This window comes from Balaenoptera borealis, assembly GCF_965194805.1.
Source record: "Balaenoptera borealis genome assembly, chromosome: 14".
NCBI classification, from domain to species: Eukaryota; Metazoa; Chordata; class Mammalia; order Artiodactyla; family Balaenopteridae; genus Balaenoptera; species Balaenoptera borealis.
The window spans coordinates 15,756,536-15,770,790 of NC_138875.1; the positions used below are offsets into that span (position 1 = coordinate 15,756,536).

The 14,255-nt window shown below is 44.2% G+C and overlaps 1 protein-coding gene across 1 annotated transcript in view; it reads right to left on the bottom strand.

The window, feature by feature from the left end:
• Positions 1-2,247: 2,247 nt before the first annotated feature.
• LOC309611272 (O-acyltransferase like protein-like) overlaps positions 2,248-14,255 on the bottom strand; it is a 71,086-nt gene continuing 59,078 nt past the window's right edge. The window contains 3 exon segments of the mRNA XM_082355457.1: positions 2,248-8,644; positions 8,954-9,000; positions 9,003-9,318. Of these exon segments, the coding sequence (XP_082211583.1) occupies positions 8,519-8,644; positions 8,954-9,000; positions 9,003-9,318 (489 nt within the window). The 3' untranslated portion in view covers positions 2,248-8,518.

Here is a 14,255-nt window from a genome sequence, read left to right on the forward strand (position 1 = left end):
TAGTTGTGGCTCACGGGCTCTAGAGCACAGGCTCAGTAGTTGTGGCGCACGGGCTTAGTTGCTCCGTGGCATGTGGGATCTTCCTGGACCAGGACTCGAACCCGTGTCCCCTGCATTGGCAGGCGGATTCTTAACCACTGCGCCACCAGGGAAGCCCCCTCCTAGGATTTTGTAAAGTGAGATCATGGGGTATGATCGTCCTTCCAGTGCAGATCTAGTTAGAATAAAAGACACTCCTTGGTTGATTGCTCATGTCGGACACCGATTTGCTGTGTGTCCTGAAGCACAGCTTGCCTCAGGTCCAGTCTCTGTAAAATAAGACGTTTCCTAAGATGGGGCTCCTCCATGTCTGAGAAGGCTTTCCGAGGCCATGAGCCTCATTTGATGCCAGAGGAAGAATTACCAGCTGTCTAGTCACAAGTGCATCCCATTCCCAGCGTGGATCTGGAAACCACAGGGCGCTAACCTCTTCAAGGGTCCTCTGCGTTTTCTGGCCCAGAGCCGTGAAGACCCTGAGCATGTGTGCAGAACCGGGAGGGAGCGAGGGGCCTCCTGGGGGCATGCGGGGAGACTGAGCGAAGCTGTGGAGGAAGCAGCACATTCAGAGGAGCCCTGGCTTCCCAGGTCTGATGGCAAGACCCTCCCTTAAGCTTCCTTGGTCCTCATTCTCCTTCAAGTGTTGAGAAAACACAAAATTCCTCTCAAAATCCTCAAGGACTACAAACGTGCTAAATCATTCCCACCTTCAGCGCCCATAGCACACTGCAGCAGACAAACTTCTGGAGAGGATTTCTCATAAACCCCCTGAGAGGTTAACTCTACTCGTCTGAAAGCCACCAGAATACGGTGGCCACAAGTGTGGGCTCCGGACTCAAACTGCTCGGATTTATATCCGGTGCCCCCACCTGGCTGTGGCCTCGGGTATGTGACTTATCTCCGTGCCTCAGTGTCTCCATGTGCAAATGAGGATGAGAGGGGTGCTTATTTCAGAGTCTGTGCTGGGATTAAATCAGCCTTGGTTTCTGTCAAGTGCTTAGAACAGTACTTGGCATGTCATGAGCCCTCAACAAATATTGCTTATTATTGTTTTTCAAATTCCAGTTTAAGGCTAGTTTCCCAGAAATTCTATCTCCAGCCTCCCACTTAGGATCAGGCTTTCAGAGTTCTCAGGTCACTGTAATTAGGTACTTGGGGCGTGGTTTATGATCACCCTCACCCCAGGACACTAAGAGCAGGGAGAGCAGAAATTGCGTCCATGCTTGTCAACGGTGTATTCCCAGCGCTTTGCACAGTACCTGGCACAGAGCAGGGGCCAATAAACACTTGCTGAATGCACAGAGGAGGGGGTGAATGAATGCCCACCTGTGTCCATGAATGAATGGAGGCTGCTGCAGGGACCCGGCGTCCCCAAATCCCTTCATGAACTCACAGTGGCAGAGACCTTTGGCCAAAGGATGTCCAGGGGTTGAAAGGCTGAGGATGGCTCCCGAGGAAAACCTTTTAAGAACCCTCTTCAGGCACAAGAAACTCACTTTGAATCAAAGACTGTTCATGGGGGCTTCCCTGGTGGCGCAGTGGTTGAGAATCTGCCTGCCAATGCAGGAGACACGGGTTCGAGCCCTGGTCTGGGAAGATCCCACATGCCGCGGAGCAACTGGGCCCGTGAGCCACAACTACTGAGCCTGCGCGTCTGGAGCCTGTGCTCCGCAACAAGAGAGGCCACGATAGTGAGAGGCCCGCGCACCGCGATGAAGAGTGGCCCCCGCTTGCCGCAGCTAGAGAAAGCCCTCGCACAGAAACGAAGACCCAACACAGCCAAAAATAAATAAATGTAAATAAATAAATAAATAAAGCAATTCCTTAAAAAAAAAAACAAAACTGTTCATGTCTTGGAGAAGTTGCTATTCACTCATGAATGTCATAAATCCAGACTCCATGATGTAGAACCAGTCCTACCACTTATTGAGTCCAGTGGTTCAAAACCACCATTAGTAGGATTTTCCTGGTAGTCTAGTGGTTAAGACTCCACGCTTCCACTGCAGGGGGTGCGGGTTCGATCCCTGGTCGGGGAGCTAAGATCCCACATGCCACACGGTGAGGCAAAAAAGCAAAACAAAACAAAACAAAACAAACCACCATTATTCATTAGAAAGCTTCGGGAAGTTTTGAGGAAAGTCCAGATTACTGAGTCCCACCCAAGCTGTCAATCTCCAGGAATTTATCCTGTATTTTTTTTTTTTTTTTATCCTGTATTTTTTAAAAGCACCTCAGATGACTCTGCTGCAAGCAGCCTACACAGACCAGCATCTGAGAACCATGAATCTTGTCAAATTCCAGCATTTTTCAGAGAAAGAAACAGAGGCATGCTGACACCACATCAGGATGGAGAGCATGATTTTTTTAATGAACAACGAAGTGAACCGATAACTTGTTTGGGACCAGAAAATATGATACATGCTGTGCCTTTCCAGAAACAGCACATAATACATTTTAGGGCTCATTAGCATGGCAGTAAGGCCTGATTAAAGAGCTGTGGCAGCACCGCCTCCCCTCCTACTGTGATTAGAGCAAATACTAGGTTGTTTGGCAGATTCGGTCAAGTTCCCTCCTGTGTAGATTTAACACACTTGGCTTGGGCATATTTACCAAGTTCAACACAGAATGACCCAGTGTTACTTGTCTAAGTGCTGACAGTCCCAGACACGACCTCAGTCCTCCCCACACAGGAGCTTTGAATGTGAGGGTCCTGGTTTGTGTGAACCCAGCAATCATCACTGTTGTTCTCTAACTCAGAGTTTCTCAACCTGGGCACTATGGACATTTTTTATTGGATATTTCTGCGATTGGGGTTGGGAGGTGGCTATCCTGTGCATTGTAGGATGTTTAACAGCATCCATGGCTTCTACCCACTAAAAAACAACAAATGTCTGCAGACATTGCCAAATCTTCCCTGGAGAGACAAAATGGCCACCCTCCCCTATCGAGAACTGCTCTAACCTTACAAATCCACCTTACAAAGAACTCAAAGAACTCGCAGCACGAGATCAGGAACTTACATGGAGGCTTTTCTCCCCCCATGGAAAAAGTACAAAAGAACATTTCTATGGATTTCATGAACAAGATCCGAAAAGTGCAAGCCAAAAGGAAAGGATTGATAATTTTGCCTGCATTAAAAGGTAAAGCATTCATATCATATATGAAGTTTCCACAGCCTAGGAGAACGTATTTGCAGCACAATCGATAAAGTAATGATTTGTCTTCAGAATACATAAAGGACATCTCAGGATCAATAATAAAAAGACAAACACCCAATAGCAGAATAGGAAAAGGATAGTCAGGCAGCTGGAGAAGGGGAAACTCTAAATGGCCAAAACACACATGGAAAATGCTCAAGCCCCTTGGTAGACAGGGACATGCAAAGTGAAGTGATGAGATGCTACCTTAGACTCATCTGGTATTTAACAGTAACTTAACAGGTCAATAGCACCAAGTGTTGGGGAGGATCTCTGAGTCATAATATCTATCCCCAATCACCACTAGTGAAGGTGTAAATTTGGAAAATCACTTTAGGAAAATGTGTGTCATTATCAGGTAAGGTTGAGTATACATACACGCTATAACTCTGCAATGACTCTCCTGACTATATACCCTGGAAAACGAATGTATCTCCATGAGGAAACACATACAAGGAGTTGGTTACAAACATGTTTGCGATAACAAAAAACTGAAAACAAACCAAATATCTACCTACCAGCTGGTGAATTGATAAACATTTAAGGCACACATGCACACAATAGAACACCATTCGCATTCAAAGTGAATGGGCGAGCTAGGCGGACTATGTTTAAAGGGGAAAATCATGTTTCCCAAGGATATTACGGTATGGATCAAATTACATAGCGTTTAAAAACAAAGTACTATATACCATTGATAGACACGTGCATGTTATTAGTAAAAATATAAAAATGTGGGGACTTCCCTGGTGGTCCAGTGGTTAAGACTTCGCCTTCCAATGCAGGGGGTGTCTGTTCGATCCCTGGTCGGGGAGCTAAGATCCCACATGCCTCGTGACCAAAAAACCAAAACTTAGACACGGTATTGTAACAAAATTCAATAAAGACTTTTAAAATGTTCCACATCAAAAAAAAAAAATCTAAAAAAAAAATGTGGATGAAACTTGGATGAGAAGGGAGAAGCAAATGGGATGCAGGGAGATCTATCATTGTGCTCACAATGTTTTATTTTTTAAACAAAAAGAAACACATCCAAAGGAAAAGTGGCAAAATGTTAACCTACGTTTATTAGGCATGATGGCTGTGTGGGGTACCCATTGTTTCATTTTTTAGACTTGTTTGAATATTTGAAATATTTTATATTTAAAAAAAATAAACATTTAAAAATAAATACATCTGGAAAAAACAAAACTATAGAAATGAGAAGCAGATAGTTAGTTGCTAAGGGTTGGGGGTGAGAACAGAGGTTGACTATAAAAGAACTCCAGAAATTTTGAGGGGTGATGGAATTCTTCTATATCTTGCTTTTGGGTGGTGATTACACAACTGTATGCATTTGTCAAAACTCACAGAAACATATACTTTTATGCTTGAATTTTACTCTATGCAAATCATATCTTAATTTTAAAAAAAGAAAAATGAAAAAATAGTACCTAATAGTGACAGGAACAACTCTAAATAACACTGTACTCTCGCAAGATTAATAGAGGTGAGGACAGAAAGGACTGTCTCCTTGAAGCTCCACCCTCCTCCATACTCAGGGAAGACAACCCTTCCTAGAAATCTCCAGCGCACTTCTCCTTACACCTCATTGGTCAGAGCTGAGTCACATGACCACACTTGGACCAACCATCGGCCAAGGCACACGGGAAGATGAAATTGTATTATACTAAATCTGAAACTTTCCCTCTGTCTGGGCGCATTGATACTAGAACAACTTCAGAGTTTGTTTTGCAAGAGAGGAGGGGACACGAATGTGGGTAGGTTACCAAAAGCGGCTGCCTCCCAGCCTGTATCAGCACAGCGTTGATTTAAATTCCACTTGGGGTCAAGGGACTAAAGTTATAAAGGCTTCTCACCCCTTCAGATGCCCTGGGGCTTCTCAACTTTGAGCTTCCCTGGAAGGGGTCTGGTTGGGTCATTTGGGGGGAAGATTCCTATAAAATTGAACATATCTGAAACCTAGTTGAGAGAGCCTGCCTATCTGTAAAAGAAGCCTCCTGAAAAAAACAAACAAAAAAACTCATCTAAAGGAAGAAAGGGTTGATTCCATCACTGTGTCAACTGACACTTCTTTCACACCGACTGTGTGCCAGTCATGGTGGTGAGGTAGAGATGTACTGGTGAACAGGACAAATGTAAAGAGGAAGTGATTGCCACACAGGTCGCCTCCATACCAGCGGCCATAGACTTAGGGCATCCAAGGGAGACAGACCTATATCAGAAAGAGGAAAATTGCAAGAGCAGTTTCTATAAAAACACGATGAGCACCCAGCAGCCCTGCGTCAAAGCCTGAATGAGAAAGCACAGATGGCTCAAGTCGGGGCACGGGGATTTATCTGCTTGTGGCATTTGTGGAGACCCTGAGCACCAAGGCAACTCAGCCCACATCCTGCACAGACAAGTCACGGGAGGAGGCGGCATGCTTTGGAGAGTGGCGTGGGGACATCAGCGGGTGTAGGAGGCTCTGGCCACCGCCAGCAGCTCTCAGCAGCAGCTCTGATGGCAGGGAGGGGAGGGGTGGTGCAGCTGAGGAGAGCCGGCTCATTGAAAAAAGAAATAGCAGAGCCCCGCTGTTCTCAAAACAAGCAAGATGTCCCTGGACTCTCCCAAAACCAGTCAGGAGGAATTTAAGGAGGGCTGAGTTCCTTTAGATCTGCTGGGGGTGATCCTGTACTGTTGATGTGACCTATTTTTATCCACAGGTAGGTATGTGGGGATGAAACACGGATTTCAGAACTTAGGAGGAATTAGAGGAGACACCCATCAATTGACACTCTACTCCAATCTTGCTGCCTCTATAAATTTGACTTTGTTATTATACACGCTTCAAACATACACAAAAATAAGAAAATAGTGTAATGAGGTCCCATGCACCCATCACCAGCTTCAAAAACTATCACTAAATGGCCAATCTTGTTTCATCTATCCCACTTCCGATATTATTTTGAGATAAATACTACATTTTATATCATTTTGTCCATAAATACTTCAGTCGGCATCTAACAGATAAGCACTCTAAAAACACGTAACCACAATACCACTATCACATTAAAAGATTACAAAGTCCTTCATATCATCAAATACCCAGGCAGGGCTTAAATTTCCAGTGGTTCCATAAATGTCATACGCTTTTTTACAGTTTGTTATAGAATCCAAATAAGGTCCACACATTCTATAAATCTTAAACTTCTAGGGAATTCTGGGTTGAAACAATAGCCAGAACAAAATTGGACTTCTTTATCCCTACTTTATGTTTTGTGAAATTGCAATCGTGGGGAGAGTATTTTTTTCTTATTAAAGAAACGTTCAAAGGCTTTGTTGGTAATTGGAAAGCTGTTTCCAAGGGCCCCGGGTTTCCTGACTCATAACTAGAAGCACTTGGCAATTGGACTGCCGAGCAATGTTGGCAGGCGAGTCATTTCCCACTGGGGTCCATCGGGATGGCAGTGTTCCTTCTGTAAATGTCACCCACCCTCAAGTTCTCCTCTGAGGCCTAATTAAGTCAGAGGGTGCAGGTGCCGAATCGGCCACCAGGGGGCTCCCGAGGAACCCAATGAACTTCGCAGTCGCCCAAAAAGCCAACTTGGTGCGCGTTTTATTACAGACTGAACACACCCGGGTGGGACTTGGCTTCTCACTCAGGTCAGATTCTGCCAGCAGAGCAGATCAGACCTCGGGGAGATGTGGTTCGTTCCCCAAGGCCGCCTGGAAAAGGACAAGATTAGCTGTCAACTGCCCTGTCAAAGGATGTGGGGATGGCAGCCCTCCTCACCCCAGTGGTCTTCCTTGCAAATCCACTTGAAGGCAAAGAGAGCCTACACAGATGGGGAGCATTCTGTGCCAATACGCTCCTGGTAACCCCATGGTTGTTAATAAATCCTTTGATTATTAAGTACACAAAAGGCGTTATTATAAGTAATGTTAGACATATGTAAGTAGGGACGGTCAACATGAAATTACACCCCCTCCCCCCAAAAAAGAAGAAATTACACACTCAGGAAGGAACACAAGCCTGAGAACTGGGACATCCATGTTCTCCACTTGGCCTTACAAGTCTCTCCCATCTCTCTACCTCTTTGCTGGAAACCGAGGGGGTTGGGATAGAAGCCACTTACTAGGGTCTCTTCCTTCTCTGTTAGAGGTTGTGTTGAGGGACTGTGTGCATTTGCTAGGGCTCCTGTAACAGAGCACCACAAACTGGCTGGTTCAAAACAACAGAAATGTATCATCTCATTGTCCTGGAGGCTGGAAGTCCTAAATCAAGGTGTCGCCAGGGCCATGCTCTCTCTGAGGGCTCTAGGGGAGAATCCTTCCTTGCCTCTTCCAGCTTCTGTGTCTGCTGGCAATCCTTGGTATTCTTTGGCTTGCCAATGGCCATCTTCTCCTTGTGTCTTCACATCATCTTCCCTCTGTACACGTCTGTCTCTGTGCCCAGATTTCCCCTTTTAGTAAGGACACCAGTCATATTGGATTAGGGCCACCCATTCCCCAACCCCCATGATCTCATTTTAACTTGATTACCTTATTTCCAAATAAGGTCACTTTCTAAGGTACCAGGGGTTTAGGACTTCATATCTTTTTCAGGGGACACAATTCAACTCATAACATAGACCATCTCGGGAATTCCCCGGCAGTCCAGTGGTTAGGTGCTTTCACTGCCGTGGCCTGAGTTCAATGCCTGGTCAGGGAACTAAGCCGTGAAGCGTGGCCAAAAAATGAAACAAAACAAAAACCAAAAACAAAAAAACAAAAATAGACCACTTTGTAAAATGAACAATGTTTGAAAGACCTATAATGACAAACCCATGAATCGTGCACACTAGTGGGTCGTACCATCCAGGATAAAGTTACGAGTCTACAAAGGTATCATAATAACACAAAAACAATTATAATGTACAAAACGACATACTGTGATTTTACCAAGAAAAGTGAGCATTAAAACCTGAAGTACATTAAATTCACTACATTTGATGTTCTCCTATGATCACTGATATAGAAAATACATGCAGTATGAGACTCAAAAAATCCAGATTTTTTTGCTAAAAAGTTACATTGGAGGGCAATTACTGTGCTACTAAACAGACTAACACAACTCTTTCATACAGTAAACACTCAGAACTTTTTTATATATTAAAGAACTTGTATACCTTAAACATTCACAAAAATCAGATTCATACCCTTTTTTGGGAACACAAGCATTCATTACATAAACAAGGCCACACTTGCCTTTGCTCATCAGCACCCACAAAGGGCCATCCACTCTTTCGGATTTTACCGGAAGCTCACGGCCCTGCAGGCACTGATCCCAGCAGGCACCGCTTCAGTTCCTGACATGGTTTCTCAATGAACAGCGTAAGGGCCAGCCCAGTGATGAAGGTCAGCAAACAGTGTCCAGAGAAAAGATAGAACTAGGGAGAAAGAGGGGCAGAGTGGACACAGTCTTACTACAAGATTCCTATTGCATTTGGAATAAGTGTACCATCCTGGCTATATGAAATAGATCTGTAAGACAAACAGCCCTAAACATTAAAAATAAAGAGAAGAAAAGAAAGATATTATCCTGGGCTGAAGTCCTCCCTCCAATAAAACAAAGAACAATAGGCTTTTGACAAACAAACAAACAGAAAATAAGGTTCTAATGAAGCCAATAGTTTGCTCTGCTCCAGGGGAGAGCAAATTGCGTTGCTACAATGAGCTGAGAGCTGGGGCTGCCTCACCATGTTGATGTCGGTGGAGTGAATAAGCGTCTCCTGAAGCCCAGGCAGAGGATGATGAGGATGGGGTGCACCAAGTAGCAAGCGTAGCTCAAGCTGGCCAGGAAGCTCCAGATATCCCAGGAAAGCAGCCGGTGCCCCAGACCTGGAGGGACTAGGCACCGATTCATGGAGCTTCGAGCCCCTCCCTGGGCCTGGGAAGATGCTGTACCATCACTGCTCCCCCTGGGTTCTGCCTCTAAGTCTGTGAACTTTCTACTGAGAAGGTCTTTTTTCATTATAATTTTTAAGAGAATGTACTGAAACCAACAAAAACAAAAAAAACCCAACTTCCCATTGCAGCAATATGAAAATAATAATAAGGGAGGCTAATACTGAGTTTACGGCCAGTTTAATCCTTAGTGGGTTTCAACCTCTGAGCACAAAACATTCCACATATAAAACTTGCAACCTCAGAATTGGAAATAAGGGTCTTTGCAGATGTAATTAAGGTAAGGAATGGGTGGTGAGATCATCCTAGATTAGGGTGGGCCCTAAATCCAAAGTGTCCTTGTGACAGACAGAAAAGGAGACACAGACACAGAGGAGAGACACAGGGAGATGGCCACGTGAAGATGGAGACAGAGATTGGAGTGATGCACCCACAAGCCAAGGAACGCTGAAGACATAGGAGAGGATGGAAGAGATTCCCCCTCAGAGCTTCCAGAAGGACCTTGCCAACACCCTGATTTTGAATTTCTAGCCTCCAGAACTGTGAGAGAATCAATTTCTGTTGTTTCAAGCCATCAAAAAAAAAAGAAAGAAAACATCCAGAGTAATCTTTTAAAATCACAAACCAGATCACGTCCCATGGCATTTAGAATAAAATCCAGATTCTTCCCCATGGCCGCAAAGGCCCTGCATGCCCTGACCACTACCTTCTTCTCTGTCCTCATTCCCGTCTCTCTCCTGCCTTGATCTTTGATCCCCATCTCACTGGACCTCTTGCTGTTCCTCTCACCCACTAAACATATTCCAGACTGAAGAACGCTGCCTTAGCATTCCCTCTGCCTGGAGTGCTTTTGTACCACATATTTTCAAATGCACCCCTAATCCAGTTAACCTCCCTGATTTTTTTTTTTTTTTTTTTTTTGCTTTTAATTTTTGGCCTCACTGCACGGCTTGCAGGATCTTAGTTCCCTGACCGGGGATCGAACCCACATCCTCGGCAGTGTAAGCACGGAGTCCTAACCACTGGACCAGCAGGAAATTCCTCTGATTTATTTTTATTCACCATATTTATGTGCATCTGAAATTATATTACAAATACATTTACTTAATATGGCTCTGGATTCATTTCCTATGGCTACTGTAACAAATTACAAAAACATGGTGGCTTAAAACAACAGAAATTTATTCTCTCAACATTCTGGGGACCAGAGGTCCAAAATCAGTATCAGCGGCCAAGATCAAGGTGTTGGCAGGGTCACATTCTCCTTAGAAGCTCTAGGGGAGAATCTAATTCTTGTCTCTTCCAGCTTCTGGTGGCTTTGGCATTCCTTGGCTTGTGGTCGCATCACTCCAATGAACATCAGCATTTTCATATCTCTCTCTGCCCCATCTTCATATCACCATCTCCTACATGTGTGTGTCAAATCTCCCTCTGTCCCCCTCCTATAGGGATACATGTGATTGTATTTAGGGCCCACCCAAATAATCCAAAATAATCTTCCCTTCTCAAGATCCTTAACTTAATCACATTTGCAAGTTCCCAGGGATTAAGACCTGGTAACTTGGAGGCCATTATGCAGGCTACTAGAGTCTCCTGGTCTCTCACTTCCCCTTTCCCATTTCAATTTCCTACAAGAGGGGGATTTTTCTTGCCTATTGTGATATCCCCAGCATCTAGAGCAGTGCCCGGCATAGGGCAAGCATTTAATAACTATCTTATATAATCAAGTAGATAAATAGAGATGGACTCACAGACAAAATGTGCATTTGCACACAACTGAATCCCAAATGATAAGATGAACCAAGATATTTACCGTGGGACAAACAAAATAGCTGTAGAATTAAGTCAGTAAAAAACCCATGTCATACAGGTAAGCCAAACACAAAAGAATGTGCCCCAGCACAAACAATACCATGTCATGAACTACGATTGGCTCCAGCCAATTAATCACATTAAATTAACATTAATTCAGATTTTATTGGTTTTATGGTTACTTTATAAATTTGTTTTGGCTTTATAAATATATGTGCTATAAACATAAAAATTTGCATCTAGGTTTATGTTTGCTAGTGTTTAGGTAAAATTAGGATTAAAATAATTTAAGCCAATACTAAGGATCCAAAAGAATTCTTATTCCTTTAGAATGGGTCTGCCTATTATTAAAGTTTGAGGACCATTGGTGTAGGTGACAGGGCATCACTGAGAAGTTTGTTTGTTTGTTTTTAATATTTATTTATTTATTTATTTGGCTGCGCAGGGTCTTAGTTGCGGCATGTGGGATCTTTTTTAGCTGCGGCATGCAGGATCTTTAGTTGTGGCATGCGGGATCTAGTTCCCTGTCCAGGGATCGAAACCAGGCCCCCTGCATTGGGAGCACAGAGTCTTAACCACTGGACCACTAGGGAAGTCCCAGCACTGAGAAGTTTTAATCGAAGGAGTGACATGGTCAGAAGGTGATTCTTGCAACTCAACAAGACCAGCATGGTCTGCATTGGCCATGACTGAAGATGATGGAAAAGATGATCTGAACCATCAAGATCCCTCCTTGTCCTGACCGTCTCAACTGAATTCGTCTTCTTCCTCAAACGTGACCACATGACCCAGCAATTCCACTACTGGGTATATATCCAAAAAACCCCAAAAACACTAATTTGGAAAGATACATGCACCCCAATATTCATAGCAGCATTATTTACAATTGCCAAGATATGGAAGCAACCTAAGTGCCCATCAACAGATGAATGGATAAAGAAGATGTGGTGTATATATAAAATGGAATACTACTCAGCCATAAAAAAGAATCAAATCTTGCCATTTGCAAGAACATGGATGGACTTGGAGGGTATTATGCTGAGTGAAATAATTCAGACAGAGAAAGACAAATACTGAATGATATCACCTATATGTGGAATCTAAAAAATACAACAAACTAGTGAATATAACAAAAAAGAAGCAGACTCAGATATACAGAACAAACTAGTGGTTACCAGTGGGGAGAAGGAAGGGGGGAGAGGCAAGATAGGGGTAGGGGTTAAGAGGTACAAACTATTACATATCAAATAAGCTACAAGGATATATTGTACAACACAGGGAATGCAGCCAATATTTTATAATAACTATAAATGGAGTATAACCTTTAAAAATTGTGGGGCTTCCCTGGTGGCGCAGTGGTTGAGAGTCTGCCTGCCAATGCAGGGGACATGAGTTCAAGCCCTGGTCTGGGAAGATCCCACATGCCGCAGAGCAGCTGGGCCCGTGAGCCACAGTTACTGAGCCTGCGCGTCTGGAGCCTGTGGTCCGCAACAAGTGAAGCCGCGGTGGTGAGAGGCCCGCGCACCGCGATGAAGAGTGGCCCCCGCTTGCCACAACTAGAGAAAGCCCTCACACAGAAACGAGGACCCAACACAGCCATAAATAAATAAATAAAATAAATTTTTTAAAAAAATTGTGAATCACTGTATTGTACACCTGTACCTTATATAACATTGTACATCAACTATACTTCACTAAAATAAATAAATAAAATTATGAAGAAGAAAAACATGTTCTTTTATAAGTATACTTTTCTAAAGGTCATCAGGTGGACACGTTTTTAAAAAATTTATCTAACCCATCACCTCCTACATTCACCTACTGATCAATCTTGGTATCTTACAGATAGTGCTGGAGATACAAACCTAGAACGTCAGTCACACCTATAATTGTGGTTGGCTAATAACAATACACCTTTGAATGATAAATTGCTCAAGAATGAGCCAGAGGGCTTATTCATCGTTTGGATTAAAAGAGGTATGTATTATACACACTCAGGTTAATGACTGATAGTATTTACTAGCTCCACCGTACTGGTAATACTGCCAATTCGTTTAATCTTCTAACTTAACCTAAGTCACTCCTCTCTAATCCTGCTGGACATTACCCAGTTTGACCCAGCAGGACTGTCACCTTAGACAGGGATACTGTGCTGTTTGTCACCACATCAGAGGTGGCCTGTACCAGGCCAGGGGGAGCAGTTGTGTATGTTCTGAGGCTCTGTCAACAGCTCAGGGCCACCGTCACCAAGTGGAGGTCATGTGATCCAAACAGCCGCCCATAAAAGCAAATACATCAGTCAAGGAGAACGCAACCCGATGCCTCTTCAACGTCATTTCTCCATAGAAGGGAAAGCTTTTTAAATTGAAGTGAAAGAACAAATCCCTCATCCTTATATACTCATAAAACTCAAGAACAATTTGAACAGTCAAACATCTTGGGGGTGGGCGTGGCTAGTGTACAGAAATGAAGAGCAGGGCCTGTGGGCGGTGCCCTCAGGCCTGGGCTCACTTTCTAGCTGAGTGACCTTCCCACGCTGCTTCATCTCCAGGCACCATTTTCCTCACTGAGAAACAGAGCTAATTATAGTTCTACCTGTAGCGGTGTGGCCAGTGTTGCCCGAGACCACAGGGGTGAAGTTCTCCACGGGGCCTGGCGTAAGCTTGCGCTCAGTAAGCAGGACTTTGTTATGTTCACTTCGTCAGGCTTCTCCAGCCACCTTTGCTGAGGTTAACGGCTTTGGCTTCACAGGAGAAAGTTTTAACTCACCCTGCTCATCTCCCAGGGGTATAAAGTTGTGTTGCCTCCACCTGGCTCTAATTCCGTCATTTCAGGGCTCCTGGGCAGTGCAGGGCCAGAACCTTTGCTGGGTGATTCCCGCCAGCCTTTCTCTGTCATTTGCTGACACCTCAAGCACCTCATGCCAAATAGAGAGGAAAGGTGGAAAACGTCGGGTGACTTGAATAGACAGTTCTAATCTGGAGAAGATCCCTTTCTTTCCATTTAAGCTCTTTTTCTGCCCGACCCTGAAAGCCAGGCTCTACAGAAACAGTGTCCCCAGTCATCAGAGGGCTGAAGGGGGTGTTGCCAACTCTTCAGTCTCTATGCTCAGATGAGGAGACCGAGGCCCAGGCTGGGTGTGGTCAGTACTCTTGTCCCAGCACTGGTAAGTTTTTTTCTCACGACATTACCCCTTACCAGTTCTTTTCCAATTTCTAAACTAGCTTCATTGGAGAGGCTGCAATTTTTTCTTTCAGAGCCTGCATTTGTATATAAACCAGT